Here is a 21891-nt window from a genome sequence, read left to right as displayed (position 1 = left end):
GGGAAAAACCCTAATATTATAATCTTTGATGTACCTGTGTCAGTAATAGAAAAAGAATTCATGATGGATATCTACTTCAAAAACTTTAACAATGAAATGACAATAGATGAATTTGCTGCTGAATTCCTGCTGAAAAGAGCAACAAAAAACAAAAGGAATGGACAACTCAACATAATTGCAGAAATTACACCAAAAATTTGGAAGGTATTGCAGGGACAACAGAGAATCTATGCTGGCTGGACCAGTCATAGATTTAGAGAACATTTCCCTATCCAAAGTTGCTTTAACTGCCATAAATATGGTCACAATTGCCAGAGACTGCACTCAGAAAGAACCTGTCTGTGGTCACTGTGCAGTCACTGGCCACAATTACAAAAATTGCAAAAATAAGTCTCAGCAGCCAAAATGTGCTACCTGCAAGGCAGCACGGCTGACTGACTATACACATAGTATCAGGGATGATAAATGCCCCAGTTATAAAAAAAATGGCAAAACTTATACAATCTAGGACCAACTATGGGCCAGATTGAAAACATAAATGTGACTAAGGCTCTAAATCTTGTCCAATTGAATGCTCAAAGAGCAAGAGCCGTTGTAGATCAGATCAAACTCAAATTGGAAGAAAATAATATAGATATCTTGGTACTCCAGGAGCCCTACGCACATATGGGTAGAGTTCAGGGATACCCAAGAGACTATAAAATAATAGAATACACCTCGGGTGTCCCTTCCACAGCAATAGTAGTTAAAAATACTGACCTTACAGTCACAAAGGTGGGTCACCTCTGCTCCCCAGTGGGAGTGTGTGCCCATATTACCAGTGCTGTAGGACAGTTTTACATTATTTCACTATATTCCAGACCAGGTGAAGATATAAATCCAACTATTGAATACCTACAAGTAGTCACAAACTTGCTACCTTCTGCAAATATCATAGTGTGTGCTGATGTCAACTGCCGGTCAGCCTTATGGCATAGCCGTACAGAAGACAGAACAGGCACACACAACGGCCAGATACTTTCAGACTATATAGCCACCTCACCCTTTCAAGTGCTAAACCAACCAAATAACCTCCCAACTTTTAGCAGTACCATGTGGGAGAGTGACATTGATATCACTCTTGCCACCAATTCAATAGCTTATAAAATCACAGACTGGTGTGTCCAGCCAGCCTGGACCACATCAGATCACAGAGCCATTTCCTTCAAACTAAACAGGTAATTACAAACAACCCAACACTCTCTGTTGGATATCAAAAGGTATAACCTTAAAAAGGCAAACTGGCAGATTTTTGCAGAACATACAGCAGCTGAGCTGCAAAAACAGGAAAATGAGTGGTCTAGATCAGGCAACTGTAGCCCGGACGAGCAAGCACTGACTATGACAAACATTTTAACAAAAACAGCAACCCTGTCTATCCCACGGAAAAAACCGAGGAAGCAGACAGTTCCCTGGTGGTGCCCCGAACTGACTATACTCAGAAGTAGGGTACACCAGGCACGGAGACATTTTCAAAGAGCCAGAATATCTTGGTCACAAAATGAGGTGGATGCACTGAGAGATTCTTATAAAACTCTCAGGAATCAGTATACAGCCCTCATAAGAGATAAGAAAAAGGAATGCTGGAAGCACTTGGTGGGAACTACTGGAAACAATAACCCTTGGGGAGTTGTCTACAGAATAGTGACCAACAAGCTGCCAAGAGGAGATGTCTTAGAAACTACTGTCAAACCAGATGGAACCCCAACCCTGTGTTGGGTGGATTCTGTAAATAACATCCTAGACAGTATCATTCAGACTGAAACTGGAAATTATTCCCCCACCCAGCTCGACATTATAAAAGAAAACACTGAATATGACAATGCCAATATTGAACCTCTGTTCACTATACAAGACTTAGAAATAGCACTATCTAAAACCAAAAACAATAAATGCCCAGGTTTTGACCTCTTAGAGGTTGAGATTATCAAAAAATTAGCAGAAATAGCACCAGATAAATTAATAGCACTATATAATAACTGTATGACAGAAGGTATATTCCCAAAAATATGGAAACAAGCTGTGTTAAGGTTAATCCTGAAAAACCCTGAAAAACTCCCTACTGATCCCAAATCATATAGACCAATAGCCCTACTCCCTGTACTAGGGAAAATATACGAAAGATTAATATACAGCAGATTAGCTCAATATTACACAGAGGCCTGCCTCAATATTACTCAATATTACCATTCCAACAATCAGTATGGTTTTAAGCAGGGCAATTCTACTGAGGATGCCATGCACCACCTACTGACAACAGTTAAAAACATAGAGGAGAAATATATGCTGGCAATCTCCACTGACTTTGCTGGGGCATTTGACTCACTGTGGTGGCCTAGTGTCCTTAGGAGACTTCGCCAGGCAAATGCCCCACAAAACCTCTATAAGGTAATAAACAGCTACCTTACAGACAGAAGTGTCTCAGTACGCACAAGGTTCCAGGAATTGACACGCCCTGTGAATAAAGGCTGCCCGCAGGGATCAATCCTTGGCCCTTTCTTTTGGAACATTGTTCTGGATGAATTTCTGGCCTTGGATCTGGGCCCCATGGAAAGCCTGGCCTTTGCAGATGACATGATTTTCCTTGTAAAAGGCAACTCACGAGTGGTTGTAGAGCAAAGATCAAATGCCGCTCTCTTGCAGCTGCAGGAGTGGGCACAAATGCACATGCTCAAAATATCGCCTGAAAAAACCAAACAAATACTTCTAAAAGGTAATTTGGACATAAGAAGACGTCCACAAATCAAAATTAACACAATCACTATAAAAATGGTAACAGAACTAAAATATCTTGGAGTGGTCTTTGATTCAAAATTAACTTTTTACCCCCATTTGATCTACTTGGCGAAGAAAGTGCGAAATTATGCAGGTATGATTGCCAGGATCAGTCGAGCAGACTGGGGACTCAAAAGAAAGACCTTGGCAATCATATACCGTGCAATGTTCCTACCTGTTATCACCTATGGAGCCGGTGCGTGGTTCATCCGCTCGGCCATAGTAAGAAATAGGAATAAATTAGAATCGATACAAAGGACAATACTACTCACTATTACCAGAGCATGTTGCACAGTAAGCACACCTGCACTACAGTTGCTGGCCGGAACTCTCCCACTTTACCTGGAAGTAGCCAAAAGAGGCTTATATTATAGATTTAAAAAGGGCATACCCACAGAATTTCTGGGGATAGCCCTTGATACAACCAATACCTTCAATGATGAAAGAAAAAGAATAGCCACAAAGCTCCACGAGCTATGGCAAACAAAGTGGGAGCAGGAAACCAGAGGTCTGGTCACCAAACGGTTTCTGCCACTGGTGTCAATGATTAGCCCAAAGCCACCTAAGTGGTATGCCCCTGGACTTTTTTACAACATTTACATTGACAGGGCACAGCTCCCTAAAGGCGAAACTAACCTCCTTAGGCCTGACCGATGACCCAAACTGCACCTGTGGCGAAAGTGAAGACTGGGCACACATTCTCTATGAATGTATAATATATGACATCCCCAGAACAGAGCTAATAGCACAGATTGGTCCCCTTCCCAGGGGAGAAGAACATCTCTTCATCATAGAAGAGCAAAATTATAAAGCTTTTACATCTTTCACACAGAAAGTTTTCGAAATGCGCAGAGCAATGCAAAGAATGGAAATTCAGCCCCCCAGCAATTAAACAATAATCAATAGTAAAATTGCCCAAGTTTCCCACCACGCCCAGATGATGACTTAAAAACTGTCAGGATAGCAGTATTCTGCACCCTGACAGAAACCTGACATAACAAAACTCCCCATGACTACCATGCCATGTGTAGGAACCTGGGGCCCCAAACCGGTGTAAGGGAGGGGGATGGGAATGCATGCAGAGAAAGTGAATGGGAATGAGCAGAAGAGCAAATGTAATTGGCCGAAAGAATACAAAGTTAAAAATAACTTACAGTACTTTATATATACTGTACCAACAAACATTTACAAACCACATAAACACTATCACTGCATTCTCCCCTGGCCTGCAAAAAAAAAAAAAAAAAAACCTTGCAGCTAGGCCTGCACCACAACTGAAGAATAACAGTAAGTTGCGGTGCCCAGAGAGTGCAGTGCAGAAAGAAAGAGTCGAATAAATGAGATGAGAGCTAGAAGAATGAATAAAAGTGCAAGCGTGAGAGAAAAAAACACAAACCACAAATGCTAAGTTAAGTACACACTAACCCTGGTTTTAATTAGTATTTAAATTTACGCTACCCATCATTGCATCCCCTCCTGGTGTGTGAGAAAAAGATGAATGAGTTGAGTGAAATAAAAAAAATAAAAAAAAAAAAATAATAATAAATATATATAAAAAAAAAAAATATATATATATATATATATATATATATATAAAAATTATAAAATAAGAAAAAAGTATAAAAAAAAATAATAATAAATAAAAAAAAATAATAAATAAATAAATAAATAAAAAAAAAAAAGAATGCAAGTAGAGTGAGAATGCACATTACGAATGAAGTAAATGTGTGTCTCCCCCCCCCCCTTCACCTGGTAGGTTCCCCACTGCCAGCTAACATATCCCACCCCCAGAGCGGGATGGGCAGCTGGACCTTCATACCGGATTCGACACTCCTTGGACATGACACCGACGAAGACATTCTGCGGCTTTGCTGCCAACACGGCATTGGCGATCCGAACTGGGTACTCTAACCTGGTTCCCTTTAAAACCCCATCCCCAGGCAGGGAATGGAGGAGACGGATCTCTGTCTCCTCTCCTCCCTGCCTATCCCCCATATTTCGCCTGGTGGGGCTCGTCTCCACTGACCTCTTTAGGGATGCCTACTCTATCCGTCCCTATTCTTCTATCTGTTCCTCCCCAGTCTTCAACCTCCCCCCCTCTCTCTCTCACTAAATCAACCGAGTACACCCCTTAACAATGCTGCCAAATTATAACCAACGTCTAAATTCTACCGGTTTTGTGAAAATCTCTAAGATATCTAACACTATCAGCTTTTATCTAGCATTACATGTCTAAATTTAATAATATCAAAATTTTGCCCGACCTATTTGGCCTTTAACACATCTCTTTAGTGTTCAACCCTAACCAGCGATTTCCTAACAGCAATCCCATTAAGCATTAATGTCAAATGCATAAACTTTTTTTCTTTTTTTTTTTAAATAGGCCCTAGCCACTGAAATCCCAGGAAACTAGGTGGCAGGACCTGCCAGAGCAAATTGTTGTGATACTGGATACACCCGGCTAGCCTCCACATGGCAGGGTATGGGCAACGTCGGGCCCCACTAGGGGCCTGGCGGCCAATAAGCCGGATAAACAATGGGCACAACATATCACACTGCACAGACATGACCCACACACTTTCAAGTCTCTGGCTTGACAGTGTACTGTCCTCGATACAGCGAAACACACGCGGAGATGGGAGAAATCCCAGGTGCCGTCTGACACGAACATACCTTATACCTTATACATTGTGTTCTTCATCATCAACATTTGGTTGACGATGAAGAACACAAGAATTTAAGTGAACGCCTGCATACGTCGCTCCATTGCATTATTAGAGCAGTCAACAAGATTAGAAGCAATTCATTGAGTGACAGATTGTTTAGCCAACTTTGTAGTAAAAACGATAATCATTAACATAAAATTGAAATGTTAGTGCTGTTAGCAAATATATGCTATCTCTGAAGATGGCATATATATACTGACCAACGTTATAATGACAGCACCAACGTTATAATAAAGTGGTCATGTTGGAAGGATTAAGTATATTTTTCTGGTGTCTTTATAGTAACCGGATAAGTTTTTCTTGATTTATTATCTTGACTTATAAAGAATATAAAGTGGTCAGGAATTAATTATGTACATATTGTTTTCAGGTAGAAGAAATTGTTAGTAAATATGGATTAGTAGTCATTACTAGAGAGGGTACCAATCCATTGCGTTTTATATATGAATCAGATATTTTGACTAAATATCAGGTTAGTAGTTTTCAATGCATGTGGATTCATTATAAAGTGAATCTTATTAGAGTAATGTAATTTTTTAGGTTCTCTTAGGTTGAATTAATTATTTACCTTTTTTCTTTGTTACTTCAGAAAAAAAATTGTTGTTTCGAAGTATTTTTTTTTTATATGCTCTGCACAATTGTGAATAATGCACACACAATTGTTAACTAATTGTGGCCAAATGTCATAACCACATGATTTTATTATACTACACAATTTTCACTGTGTCAGAACAGATTCAACAGTTGCAACTGTTGAATCTGTTCTGACACAGTGAAAATTGTGTAGTATAGCAGTAACTATTCTTCTACTGTAGTAATTTTGATATCTTAGTAATCAACAGAAGGTTATTATGAATATTATTGCATGCAGATACTTTTTTTTATACAACTTACTTAAATTCCTGTTTTGTTATTATAATTTATTTTTTTATTCTTGATCAACAGATGAAGACATCAATCAACTATTTTGCCTTTGATCTCCATTTCACAGTCAGCTAACAGAGCTGAATACATAAGGTGGTGATAAAATAACTTAACTCATTCATCAAATCCTAAGCATTTTAGACTATGATTCACGTATAAGAAACATGAGGTAAATCAGTAAAATTCTGTTACCGAAATAATATTCTCTTTGGAATAACACATTCCTCCTGTCTGCTTTTTATCAAAATGATAATATGCTATGGTTGTCCTCAAAGCCTTTAAAAGGAAAGAGACGAATAAAGAAATATAAAGATTCTTGCTTGGTTAAACCTTTGAAGACATTGATATCAAAGTTGTAACAGAATAAATTCATTTTTGGTTAAAAAAAAAAAATGCTGTCCATCGATACAGATGAAACTGTTGCCTGGAGTAACCAAACATTAAATGGATTATCACCAACCTTCATCATTCTTCCTTAGAGGAATGTAGTACACTATAGGGTCCAGATGTTTACAAATGCCCACAATATCTCTACTCAGAACAGTGACTAAGGATCCAGAAACTGCACCCTTATAAGTTTGAAACAGTTCAAGAATTGGTGTCGTCTGACTCAAAAGCCTGAATTTTGTATATCAGCAAACTTGAATATGACAAAACAATGGCTATGTTGCATTTTATGGTCTGACAAAGCTCACATTTATTTTCATGGTGTTATTAATATGCAGAATTATGTGAGTTCTAATAAAAACTCACATGCAGTAACTGAAAAACCATTACATGGTTAGAAGGTATGGCACAGTTTCATGTCCACTTTAATACAAGGTGTCATGTCAAAGGTTTCAGGTAATATCGAGACTGGTTAATGACATGCTAAGCAGCACTCCTTCAGAGTGAAGACTTTGTCAGTGTTCAAAATCCAAGGTTTAATGCTTGGAAATAATTTTCCCTGAATAACTTATATGCTAGGATTTGAGTAAAGGAGGAGAGACTTGGGGGAGTTATGATTCAGGAAGATATGAAATTCTCCATGTAGCATAAACAGGCAGCAAGGTAAGCCCAAGCTGTCCTGTAGATGATTTATCATTATCAAACGCTTTTATGCAGAGATGGAGTGGGGGGTTGGGTCATAATCCCATTATAAGGCATTGGCAAGACCACATTTGGAATACTGTGTGTGTGTGTGTGTGTGTGTGTGTGTGTGTGTGTGTGTGTGTGTGTGTGTGTGTGTGTGTGTGTGTGTGTGTGTGTGTGTGTGCGTGCGCGCGCGCGCGCGCACAAGTATGGAGACTACACCTGGGGGGCCAGGGGAACACATCAAGCTTCTTGAGATCTCATACAAATGTGGAATGCATTACTGTGTTAGGTATGCAATCGTGAGAAACATTCTGCTTCCTATAAAGGTCTATACCTAGGATGCTAAGCTAGGCTTGGTGTTTTCTCCAACTTAGAGACAAATGCCATTATCCATTGTTCAGCCCAAGTTGCTAATATTTTAAATTGTATAGCATCGCGTGAACAGGTGAATCTGCTATGCATTTAAAAATCTAAGACACTTCCAGGACAGCTGTTTCTAAGCTTATTGGCTTCTCATCAGCTGGTGGGTGACCTACGTTAGCTGAACTATGTGAATAATGTAGTTTGTGTAAGAAGAAAATCTTCATTTAAACGCGTAATAATTACTCTATACAATCTGGTTAGAAATGGATTGTGCATTCCTATGCAGTATAATAATAATATAGGATTGTTGGGAGATAATTCAACACAGAAGTCAAAATTGAAAAAAATTTGATGCACATTATTGCACTAAGCTTGTGATCACAGAGAACATTCTGCTCCCTCAAAATAGCTATGCTGAGAACTTTGCTAATAGGGGTGACCTGCTAGCTAATGTGAAGCCAATAAGCTTCAAAACAGCTTCTTTGGCAGTGCCTGAAATTTTTAAATGTATAGTAAATTGGCTTGTTTGTAGTGATGCCATACATTTTAAAAAGATATTAGCAAATTAGACAGACCATAGATAATGATATTTGTCTCTGAGTTAGACATATGACCAAGTCTTAGCACTGAATTCTTGGCATAGATCTTTTGAAGAAGCAGAATGGCCTCCATGATTGTATACCTAATGCATCCCGGGTTTACTTGACCTTGACTTGACCTCTTTGTTGAATAGATGAATCCCATAGAACCTGAGAGTCTGTGGGATTCCTTCAGAAAACTGTCTGGCACTTAGTGTTTGCAATGCTTGTGTTGTAGTAGATCTAAAAACTGGAGTAACAAGAGTATTAAAAGAGGAGATTAAGCATTTGATGGCAATAGGCCTGTTTTTGCCATCTGATTAATTTGTGTGCTGAAAAGGAGACTGTATGGCTTCCTCTGAAAGTGGATGGGTATTGATGGACATTTACCATGTAAGATGTGTATCTTACAAATATGGAGAGTTAGTTTATGGAAAACTTTTGTGAGTTGGGAATAAATTATTCTTTGACATGGTAAATCCTTGATATGGAAAGGAAAATTTTTGACATTAAAGAGATGCATATATGGCAAGAATACTGGATTTAGAAATAAGCAATTATAGATGTGCAAATTGAATAGCACTCAAATGGAAGAGAAAGTAACATATAAATATAAATGTGTGGGAAAAGGGATGAACTGACAGTAAACAAAGGCAGACGCTTTGTTTACTATCAGTTCATCAGTTTACTGTCTTTGTTTTTTGGTAAGTTGACAACATTTTGCAAATGTGAAAACACAAAAATGGCTATCCTGGGAGATGATGGCAGACACGAAAGGTTTGTGCTGCCCTGAGAGCTAGACAAGAAAATTACGGGAACAAGGCTTGGTTTGCACGTGGGGCAAAAGGGAAAGTTAGGAGAATTCTTGGGATTGGTGGAGAGTCCTATGGGAGAAGGTTCAAACGACGGAGAAAACGTTGTGGGTTGTCAATGTGAAGAAAAGACAGAAGTGGCTAAAAAAGTGATCGTGGAGATAGAGTGAAAAGAGTAAGTCGGGGAGTGCAAAAAGGGCCCTAGACGGAAAGGAGAAAAAATAGTTAAGAGTAGCACATAGAGGGAAGTTCAAGTATGATAAGCAAAAAAGTTTTGAAAGATGGTTAAGTAAACCAGGAAAGGTAACAGCCTCTTGGAGAAAGATACATCTGAGTGATCTGTAGTAAAGGAGGAGTTGTGTATTCAGAACAGGAAGTCCAGGAGATCAAGGATGCCAGACCTAAACAGCCAAGAGTTCCGGAAAATTATCTGAAGCAGAGTCGGGAGGAAGCAAATGAAGGAAACCAGAAAATAAAGCCCAAGATGAAAGCCTAAACCTCCCTGGAGAAGAAGAGAAAGAAATAGGTGAGCAATATAATAGGTATATTCTAAGTTGACAAGAAGGAACGTTAGTAAAATAGTAGGGCAATTAATGAAAGAGGGTAGCACTAGAATAAAGAAAGATTCAGAATATGTTTTAAATGATAGATAATTAAGTTATATGAGTAAAGCTGAACATGAGTTTTAATAGATGAAATTGATGTACAAATAGCTATAAGGTGTTAGAAAGGGAAGTAAAGAGATTAAGAAAGATTCTGAATATGCTTTAAATGATAGATAATTAAGTTTTATAAGCAACTCTGAATATAGTGTTTTAATTGATGAAGATTTGTGTACAATTGGTTTATCTGCAAGGAGGGAAATTAGGATACTGAAGATTGGTCTACAAGTATATTGTAGCAGTGTATTGAGAACAAAGAGTTGAATGATGAATGTAGCATTTTGATTATTACTATATGAAACAGTATTGTATCCAGGAGTAAAGGAAATAGGTATAGGGAATGTATAAGTGTTAGGAGTTAATTAGGAAATAAGACAAGAAGAATGAATCATGTTTTTTTTATATAATTGTACAGAATGAAGGTTTAAAAGCCCGATACGAACAAGACCATGAATTTGCTTGTTGGATCCGAATGATTCCGGCATTAGCATTTATTCCTCCTGCTAACGTTATTCAAGCATTTGAAGATTTAGTTAAAGCTGATGACTTCCCCATTGAAGCTATGGTGATTGAATAACGCACAGGTGATTTCGGGTTGCATGGGCGATTTCAGGAAACTTGTACTACTTTATTCCCAAATATTTACCGATTCATTGATCCTTTAAAGAAACAAGGGCTGCACAATTTCGAAATTACACAACTAATTGCTGGTAATTCAGGCAATCAAAGAAACAAGTATGCTGCAATTTCTGCTAGAATCAAAAGAATAGTCCAAGATTTTCAAAATCGTAATGTGATTGATTACCTTAGAGGCACTGCATACAACTTTGAGTTTTAAACAATAATAATGTGCATTTATTCTTTTAAAACAAAATAAGTTAGAATTATTAAAAAATTAGGTGTATTATATATATTTTTGTAACCTACTCATTATCTGCAGGGGACAAAATGTGCCGGGGGCGAAATGGAGGGTCCACTTTTCTGGATCCCACAGTGTATAGCGGTCAGGTGGCAAAAGATGGGGCTTTGGTAGGTGTGAGAGCACCTAAGAAAAATCTAAGTAAAAGATATATAAGGAAAGGTAGTAATCTTCTATGAATTGCAGTAAATAACATTATATTATAATGTTATTTACTGCACAACTTTTCCCCACAACTGTTTGTAGAAAGAAGGGCAAAGAGGAAAGAGAGACTGGGATGGTTTAAATTAATGCATTCCACCAAAGTGAAAAAGGTTTGGAAGCATGTTTGTACACATTGTTGTCTTTGGGTAAATGTCTAGCTAGACTGGTAGAGCAATGGCAACCTCTGAAAAGTCTATTTAAAGGAGTTAGAAGTAGTGACAAAAGCCGTATAAGCACTTTTCAATACTACAAAATTGAAAAATGCAACTAGCAATCATGAGTGAGTGGCCCTGGTTCATGTCCAAAATCAGTTTGTATTCCGTAGGACATTTGGGGAAGAGGGGAACAAGTTAATGAAAAGAATTCTTGCATCACAAATACTCCTGTTGTAAGCAATCCTCAACAGGCCAAGCAAGCTAACTCTAGGTTATTTTGCAGATGGTAAAAAGGTTGGCAGTGTGGTTAACAACAGTCATCAGGGTGAGCTACTGCAAAAAAATCTAGGAAAATTGGGTCGATGGGCTGAGAAATGGCAGTTGAAGTAACATTAACAAATGCAAGGTACTGCAGATGGGTAGCAGTAACCCCGGAGTAACATCAACTGTGTGATACTACACTCAGGGTAGTGGATAATGAAAAAGATCTGGGGTAATTGTGCAGACATGATATTTTCTGGGCAGTGCAGACATGCTGCCAGGGCAGCTCATGGAGTTTTGTCAATGATATACAGAAACTTTGCTAGCTGGAATAAGGAGGTGATTATCCCTTTATCATGCAATGGTTAGGCTGCATCTTGAGTACTATCTGCTGGTCTGAAAGCCTCAGTATAGGAAGAATGTAGAGCTGCTGGAACAGCTGCAGAGAAGGGCAGCCAAATTGGTGAAGGGATACAAAGAGATGCTTTTACCAAGAAAGGCTTCAGTTCTTCAAATTGCAATGTCTCGAGACTAGGTACCTGCAAGTTGATCTGATTGAGGTGTTTAAGGCTTTGAATGGATTGAGCAAGTTCAATGCTATTGGGATTCTTCCTCTTACTCAGACTACACTCAAGGGGCACAAATTCAAATCGAGGAAGGTCGGTTGCAGGATAGATGTGTGGATGTTTGCCTTTAGCCAGTGGGTGGTTGATTTTTGGAACAAACTTCCATCTGTTGTTGTGGAAGTTGATAGCTTAAATAAATTCAAGGAAGGATTAGACAAACTATGGAGGAAATGGATAGGTGAAATAGTAATAGTATTCGCCATATAGTGCAAGGAAGCTGCAGGCTTTTGCTGCACTGGCAAAAAAAACTGATCAATTAGATAAGAAAACACAAATTATAAGCTTCCCTCCTCACACAGGTAAGTTTCCAGTAGACCTCTGAATTTATTCAAAGTTAACCTTAAACTACCTGCGAGGGGCAACTTGTTCCAGTCAACAACTTTCTGGCTAAAAGAAAACTTTCTACAATCTAATCTAAACCTCAAGCCCTGTAATTTGAATTTATGACCCCTAGTTCTGGAATTGTTTAGAACAGGGAGAATTCCACCTTCATTCATTTTACTAATCCTTCTCAGAGCCTCATAAACCTCAATCAGGTCACCTCTGAGGTGCCTAGTTGCCAAGCTCTGTAGCTCACATAATCAGTCTTTCCTCATATGGTCGTCCTTCTGCTGATCTCACCATCAAGTTGCCCACCTTTGGACCCTTTCAAGAAGCTGAATGTCTTTTTTCAAATGAGGTCTCCATACTTGAACACGGTATTCCAGTTGTGGTCTTACAATTTCCTTATGCAATATATACTATCTCTACAGGATAACGTTTGATAAATCATCAAACCATGAGCCATGAGCTTTCCTGGCTGCCTGTTTTTAATTAAGCCCTACTAAGTGTAAGACCTTGCATTTAGCAGCATTAAAATCTAGCTGCCACTTCTCTGACCATCTTTGAAGTCTTGTCAAATCATCCTGAAGGAATGCAGCTTAGCACTGATCATTAGTGACTCTGTGCCAATCTTTATGTCATCTGCAAATTTTGACATCATGCCTTCTATCCCTTCATAGATGTCATTAATGAAAATGAGAAACAACAGTGGTCCAAGAACCAATCCTTTAGGGATCCCACCCTTGACATTACACCAATCTGAAGAATATCGATTAATCACACCCCTCTGCCTTCTGCCCTGCAGCCACCCAGCAGTCCATTTTCGAATCTTACCAGCAATCCCAACCTGTTCAAGCTTATACATAAAGCAACCTATAATGAGGGACCGAGTCAAATGCTTTGCTAAAATCCAAATAAACTATGTCAAAATTATTCCCTAAATCCAGCGCATGAGTAACTGTGTCAAAATAGTCTACTAAATTAGTTAAACATGATTTACCATTAACAAAGCCATGTTGTATGTCCTTCAGAATGCCATATCTATCTAAATGTTCCTGAATTGCATTCTTAATCACTGCCTCTAAGATTTTTCCTACCACTGATTTAGACTAACCGGTCTATAGTTACCAACTTCATTCTTAGAACTGCTTTTATGTATTGGCAATACATTGGCACTTCTTCAATTCAAAGGAATCTCCCGAGTTGAAAGACATTCAAATAATTAACCTCAATGGTTCAGTACACTTTCTTTCACTCTCCCTCAAAACTACAGGGTATATGCCATCAACTCCAGCAGCAGTCTTACTTGCCTTTATGCTCAAAAGTTTTTCTAATAAACTCTAATTATGACATCACTAATTTCATATTGCGCAGCCTCACTCGCACAGCCTCTTCTCATCATAAATGGTCTTTCGTCAGTAAAGACAGATGCAAAGTACCTGTCCAATTCATCTGCAATGTGAGCTGGGTTTTCTAAGACTTTCCCACACCAAGTGCACAAGGGTCCATTCTGATTTGCTTTTTTCTACCTTGTATTCACATACATGAAAATATAAGCTTACTTTCTTCCATTATTTGACATTAATAACTAATGTTCAGCCACTGAGTTGAGGTCTGTTTCTGGTGGTGCTTTGGAAACAAAGTCTGCAAGGTTGTTTTTCTTGAAGAATTCGATTAGTTTGTCTTGCAGACAAAAATCCACAGACAGAAAAATATTAGGTATGCTAATGTTCAAAAGCATACTGGTAAATAATCCTATAGCTTTATTTTTCCACTGAAATTTAAATTCTGGTGCAGTGTGGACTTTAAAAAAAAAAAATCTTTTTTTGAAAAAATGTTGTTTTCATCTGTTTTTTGGGAAGCATTCCTGCTTTTTTCAAAGAGCAGAAGTTATTTTGGAACAGGAAACACGAAAAGTAGGCAAAAGATCCTCTCTAAATTCTCTGGAATCAGATCCAGGAAACTTTCAGAGACAGTTCCAGGGAACTTCAACTGTTTTAAGTCCAAGTGCAATCTTCTCCTTTGATTTTCAAAACTATTTTTTTGCTGCAATCTATTAAATTGTCTACTATTAGTTGGAAACACATACTAGAGATGACAGCATGTACTTGTTGGAAACACATACTAGAGAAGACAATTTATACATTAATATCATCATCATCAACCATTTTCAATCTACTGCACAGTGAAGGTCTCTCTGACAACTTTCCAGTTCCTTCTGTTTTGTGCAATGGTCATCTATTTACTACCCACAAACTTGTGAATTTCATCTGTCCATCTCTGTTGTCTTCCAGGTTTTCTTTTAGCTCCACTTGGGTACCATTCTGTTATTTTCTTAGTCCATCTGTCCTAATGTCTTCGAGCTATGATGTTATACATATTAATGTATATCAGTATTTTATGCATTCATGTATAACATCAAAGTGTGAAACATATATATATATATATATATTTATTTTTTTTTTTAATATATTCCTCAGTTTTGTTTGTGCTTATATGTTAAAATTGTAATTCTTATTTAAGCATCATATGTATTTATATTAAAAGTTTTATTTAATACATTTTCTCATTGCAAAATTTATTATTTAAATATATAAATATAATAATCACCATTTTTCTGTTATGTTATGTTTTAGAAATGCTATTAACAATACTGATACCTGACAGTTCATACTTTGCAAGTATAACTGTGTGACTCATGTTACCACTAGGAACACTAATAGAAATAAAGAAGAATTTTCAAATACAGGTAACCCTCGTATAACATGGTAGTTTGGTTCCTACAAAATCTTGTGCAATGTAAAACCGTGTTATATGGGGGCTAAGAACCAGTACAAAAAGGAGGGTTATGTTCCAAAAGCTAACAAAAATTCACCATTTTTTTTTATAACTATTGCAAACTTAATTTTTATAGGTAATAACTTAATATTTTAACTTTATTTTTATAGTAGTAGTAACTTAAATACTGAACAAATGTCTTACCTTACAAACTGTGATACTTATATGTGAGATAATGTACATTCATTTAATTTTCTTCCTCTTCATTGCTGCTAAGCACAATCTCTTCTGCAGCATCTAGATTTCATGTACCTTCTGCTCTCTTTAAAAGTCACAAACTGCACTCTTCGAAGTCACAATTATTTTTTATGGTCTCAAACAAGCACAAGTTCAATAGCACAGAACCTAACCCAGAGATCTCCCAACAAAATACAGTGGACCCCCACTTTAAATGATACGTGAAAATCGGAAGAATATTTTCCAGTTAGCAAAATAAATTTACACTTACATACATAGCTTAATTAATACGTACTGTAATATGTACATACTAATTGATATTTCTGTTCACTGACTTTTTTTGGTTGTAAAATTTAAAAGAGTAAACATGATAAGCAATTAATAACAAAAAACATGGCATGCACAAGTTGCAACAAACACGATACGGAGTAAAGAGTTTCCGAAAATTTGTTTTTTATATGATTGAATATTTCATGGAAGGGGGAAACACATTTCACCGCAATAACGTGAAAACCCACAGAATTCCAGCTATCGGTACTAGAAAATGCAAGAAGATTGAGTTTATTATCAGTTTATAATTGATTACACTAACAGCAAAGCCCAATAAACTGGAAAGTGCTAATTGTTTTTATTGTTTTATGGTAGTGACCTCCAGAAATGTGCTTTAGAAAAATATCACGAAGGCGATAACAACTAGCGAGTCAATAGCAGGGATTAACAAAAAAGGAATGGAAACGTTGAAAATTACATCTAACATAATAGCAGAGTTTTCCCAGCACAAAAATTCAAAAATACCGTGTTAGAATGAAACCTTGTTGTAGAAGTACTGTATTGTGCAAGGATTGCCACAATTTTCAAATTGTGTTGTAGAAGTAATGTGTTTTATGGGGGTTGCCTGTGAGTATTAGTAATATTGAAAAGTTATTATTGAGCAAGAGTTAAGTTTGTATGTTTTAGCTTTCCAAGGATAAAAAAAGAAATCTAGTAATAGTTCAGATTTATAAAGGATACATCACAGGCTTATTTCTACTTGATAATTAAAAGTTGCAGTAAAATTAATAATGCAGAGTTTGTTATTCTTTGCTCTCAGTGCTATGGATAATCTCATATTCAATAAAGAATATTTCTTATAGATATGTATTGTGAACTAATAAAGTTCAAGGAGAAAATGCTGGAGATATATCATTATTTCTCTTCAATAAACTGGACTCTATTGAAGAAAATAAACTGGACTCTAAAAGAATTATCTCTTCTGTTTTGAAAAACTACCAAAACTTGAATCAGTTTGGTGCGTAGTCATCAAATGTGTTTGAAAATTTCATCACAAGGAAAAGCATTATGTTATGAATGTCAAAAAAATCGAAATGGTTGTTTATATATTAGTTTGCACCTGTTCACAAAAAATGTTTAAATCATGAAAAATATAGATACCAGTTATTATACGTTAAAAACCTGTTATTGTAATATATTATTATACACTGAATGATCACTGAATTATGACCACCTACCTAATACTCTGTATGTCCTCCTTTTGCCCTCAGTACAGCGGTTATCCAATGTGGCATTAATTCAACAAGATGTCGGAAGCGTTCGGGAGGTATGGCCAACTAAGCTGTGTGCAGTGCGGCTAGCAATGCAGGTATGGAGTGATTGGTATATTCAGATGCCTGATATGCCTTTCCATAGTATCCCACACGTGCTCTATGGGATTGATATCAGGAGAGTTTGAGGCTAATCAATATGCTGGAAGTCAGAACTGTGTTCCACAAACCATTCCTGCACATCAAGTGCCTGATGGCTAATCGTTGTCATCTTGAAAGACACCATCGCCATTCGGGGAAAAAGTGTAACATAGCGGGGTGTACACAGTCAGCAAGCAGTTGATGATAGCGGAGACCAGTGATATGTTGTTCCACATGCACCAGGGTCCAAGTTCCTGCCAGTGAAACATGCCCCACACAAACCACCTCCACCGGCCTGCATTTATGATACCATGCATGGTGGATAAAGAGCCTCGTGTCATTGACGATCCGTACACAACCATTCACGGTGTGGAGTAAATAACGTGACTCATCCGACTAGCACACCTTCTTCCAGTCTTCTAACGTCCAACTTGCATGCTCTTTGCACCATGCAAGTCTTTTACGCCGATTAGTTAGGGGAGAATGCTGGTATAGCCCATACATACGAGCGTGCGATGCATGGTCCCACCAGATATTGTTCCGGGTTGGCCCATGTTGTATTGGGTAGTTAACTCTTCAACAGTGCTGTGCCTGTTCACCTGTACGAGTATCAGACCTGGCATTCACCTCCAACATCAACCTTTCACTGACCTTTGCAGTTTTGCCGTCGGGTCATTGTTTGACCATTTTGAGCCAGTCGTGGTACACTTTAACAACAATGGCTCTCGAACACCCCGCCAGTTCAGCCTTTTGGGAAATCCAGGTACCAGCTCGTCAAGCTCCCCCAATCTGTCCTTTATCAAAGTTCGATAAATCCTTCCTTTTATCCATTACTACCTACTGAACCACTGACACCTTATCTATGCTATGTAGGTAGACTAACTGCGCACTCTCGTACCTCATGTGGTCAACGGGTCGCATTCATTTTTCATAGGGGTGGTCATAATTCAGTGATCACTCAGTGTATATTGTATTACTATATTATTATTATTATTATTATTATTATTATTATTATTATTATTATATACAGGGTGTTTCAAAATGATAGTCAATAATTTAAAGGTGAAAAGTACAAACTAAAATAAGAAAAAAGTGTCAGTGAACATCAGGCCGCAAATGAACCGTTTTCGGGCTCCTCCGTAGCCAGGTGGGCAGGAACAGCAGTGCATAGCACATGCTTCTTGATTAGACTGGGGTTCGAGCCCGTGAGCCACCAAATATGGAAGATGCAGAAAGGTCAGGGAATGACCACCGCATATCCCCGGAGCAATATGGCCTTAGTTGCTAATGCTCCTAAAAACCAAATAACAACGATAAAACAATGAACCGTTTTCGAGATAATGCACATTTTCTGTTAAGATCCGCCACTGACTGTGGGAGCACTAGTTTAGCAAAAAACTGTGAATCCTTTGCTAAGGATAGTTTTATTAAACATAAGATAATACATTTTTAAGTTTTGGTTTCAACACCCCAGGATTTTACAGATGTTACATGTTACAGGATGTTACAAAAGGTGTTCAAAATGCTGTCCTTGCATCCGTACGCAGCTTTTTAGTCTTCTCTACATTGAGTTGCGAATCCTCTCAGGCATTTCTGGGTCATTTCTGATTTGCTGAAAGGCTCTTTTAATCCGACACTGAATTCCTCGACTGTGTTAAAGTCAGAAGTGTACACCAAACTTTTTACATGACCCCAGATACAAAAATCCATAGGATTTAAGTCTGGTGATTTGGGAGGCCACATTACAGGCCCACCTCTACCTATTCACCATTGACCATACCTTCTAGTTAAATACCAAGTCACAACTCGAGCAAAATGTGCCAGTGCACCATCATGCATAAACCACATGTTCTGCTTTGCTGAAGTGAAACATTATCATCATCAAGGAAGTCTGGAAGAACGGTCTGCAGGAATTGAAGGTACAGCTCTCCTGTTAGCCTGTTTGGGAGAAAGTGTGGTCCAATTAGACGGTCTCCTATTAGTCCTGCCCAGACATACAACGAGAAATGTTGCTGATGTCGTGACTCATCAATTGCATTAGGATTTTCGTTGGACCGACCGGGCTAGCCGGGTGGGTAAAGTGCCAGCCTGGCAACCCAAAGGTCGCGGGTTCGAATCCTGCCTCAGGCTTGGATCAGAGTACTGCAAAAACCTTGGGAGGTGCATTATAGCCACAGAAGCCAATGCACCAATAACCAACAAAAAAAAAAAAAAAAAATTGGTCAGACCAAACGTGACAGTTATGAAAATTAAAAATACCATTACAAGTAAACCCAGCTTCATCAGTGAATAAAATGTTTAAAAATTGGGAGTTCAGGACACACCGTTGTTGCATCCACTGGCAGAAGTTCCCTGTGGGAAGGTAGTCTGTATTGCTGAGACCGTGTACACCCTGGATGTGGTAGGGGTACATAATTGGTGATGTAAAATTTGCCACACTCTGCTGTGACTCAGTACACACTCTTGCAGAGCAACCCTCCTTGTCGAAATTCATGGATTTTGTTCTATTCTTTCTAACACCCTTTCCTCAACATCAGGTGTTATGCTTCTGGACCTACCTGCTCGTACTCCATGTGAGAAGTGCCCATGTTCTCTAACACGTTGATGTACCCTGACGAGTGCGCCTGTTGGGCTGCCTTTGGCGGGGAAATGCTTCTTGGTACAAACATGCAACCTCGAGTGCACTGCCATTGGCTTTACCATACATGAAGTGCATGTCCACATACTCTTTGTTGCTGTAACCTTTTTCCACGTTGACTATTCTTTGACAAGTAATAGTATGCCTGCTATGTTTCAGCACATTGAGAGAGGGGAAAGGGAGCGAATGAGCATAACCTAACCTAAACAAACAAGTCAGTGGTGGATCCCAACTAGAAATGTGCAATATCTCGAAAACTATTCACTTAAGGACCCATGTTTACTAGGCTTTTTTCTTTTTTTTTTTTTTGCATATTGTAGTCTGTACAGTTCACCTTTAAATTATTGACCATCACTTTTGAAACACTCTGCATAATATGTTTTATTATATATAATTTATTGATATATATTGTAATATATGCTTTTTTTTTTTTTTTTTCTGTTTTTATTTTCTAGTGGTAAGGTTTATGCTAATGTTAAAATCCCAAAAGAAAACTTGGGTCCCACTCTGTACATGTGAAAGGGAACTCTGAAATGTCCAAAAGGATCATTTCTAAAATAAATGTGTTTTTTTTTTTTTTTTTTTTTTTGTAGTAAAATTAAAGGGAGTGCAAAATAGAGGAAATTATCCTAATTAGAGAATTTTGTATGACTGCATAGATAATGCATGGTTGTATTTTACAATTTGAGAGATTAGAAATAATAATGATAACCCATGGAACAAATGGCACATTCAAAATGGCAATTATTATGGCTCACATCAGTGGAAGTAGTTATACTTTTTTGTTACCATATTTAAATCACAATGAAAATAGGAACTTACCACCCTATATATTAATTGATACTAATTAGTTGTTTTAGTTAGATGGCAAAGAGTGTTCATCAGGAAGACAAACCGAAGTTTGTATGATAGATAACATTTTGGGGAAGTGTTACTTATATGAAGTATGAAAGGAAGACAACTTGTTAAGGATTTCATTTCACAATATTAGATGCTATAATAATGATGCTTAATGTACAAACTTTGGCTTATACATTAGCCATTAAAATCCAACTGTGTAATAGCATAAAAATTGTATAATTTTTCCTATAAAGACTTTCTTTTTAATTACAAATACTTTAGTTTTATAGATTAAATTTTATAGATTAAATTATTTTGAAAAGTAATAACTAGTAATTGATGGGAATCTTCTCTCTCTCTCTCTCTCTACAGAATAATATTCACATTGTTACAGAGTGGATTACAAATGAAGTCAGTTCCACCCGTATCAGGTATGTCTTTACTTTTTGAAAGCATATTCTGGAATGAGTTATGGTCTTTTACCCAAAATGCAGGAGAATGATTTTATTCATTAACTTTTGAATAGTTCTTTATTATGTAGAGAAATATCACATGAAAAATTATATATATATATATATATATATATATATATATATTTTTTTTTTTCAATTATTTTAATTTGATTATTTTAATTATTTTAACGCTGTATTTGCATACAGCAGATGACTAATAAATTAGAAAGATTACCTGAATTGTTGACTGAAATTATTTTTCAGATTAAGTGAGCTGATTTCTAGCTGTCTTTCAAAAACTATACATATTTACTTGCAGCATAAATCTCCAGAAGATAGTTCTGTGACGGATATTCTCCTGTTGTCCATTCTTATGTTAGAAAAAATAAATTTTAATAATTATTTTTAGTAGCAATGTTATTGTATCTGTAGTGTTGAATTTATTTATATATTTTAAATTGCTAAAGACAAGAACAATAAAGTTCAATCCTTCCTACTTCAGTAATGTTAAATATAAGAGGAATGCTCTTCAACCAATGCTCGCTCACAATAAATTTATATATAAATTTATATATATAAAAAAGTATGTTCTCATATAAAAATTTTAAAAAAATGTTTTTTGGAATAAACATAATTCTTAGAATTTTGCTCTATAGAAAATGCTCACTTTCAAAATATTCTGGTGTGAAGATATTTGAAATGACAGCTAGAGAATAATGAAATTGAAACTGATGACTATTGAAACTCAGAAAATTTATGCATTTTACAAATGGTTTGGTGTTGCAGAAATGTGTGACTATGGTTTTAAAAAAAAATTTTACCTCC

The 21891-nt window shown here is 37.2% G+C and overlaps 1 protein-coding gene across 3 annotated transcripts in view; it reads left to right on the top strand.

Moving 5' to 3' along the window:
• The window catches only part of Nmnat (nicotinamide mononucleotide adenylyltransferase), a 117807-nt gene that overhangs the window by 63238 nt on the left and 32678 nt on the right, over positions 1-21891 (top strand). For all 3 annotated transcript variants that reach the window (XM_090385560.1, XM_090385559.1, XM_090385558.1), the window contains exons 5-6: positions 5911-6012; positions 20987-21045. In XM_090385560.1, the coding sequence (XP_090241686.1) occupies positions 5911-6012; positions 20987-21045 (161 nt within the window). The remainder of the gene's footprint in view (positions 1-5910; positions 6013-20986; positions 21046-21891) is intronic.

This window comes from Mastigoproctus giganteus, chromosome 11 (genome assembly GCF_048544385.1).
Source record: "Mastigoproctus giganteus isolate SK-2022 chromosome 11, ASM4854438v1, whole genome shotgun sequence".
NCBI classification, from domain to species: Eukaryota; Metazoa; Arthropoda; class Arachnida; order Uropygi; family Thelyphonidae; genus Mastigoproctus; species Mastigoproctus giganteus.
This window is presented reverse-complemented; position numbering and strand designations above follow the sequence as displayed.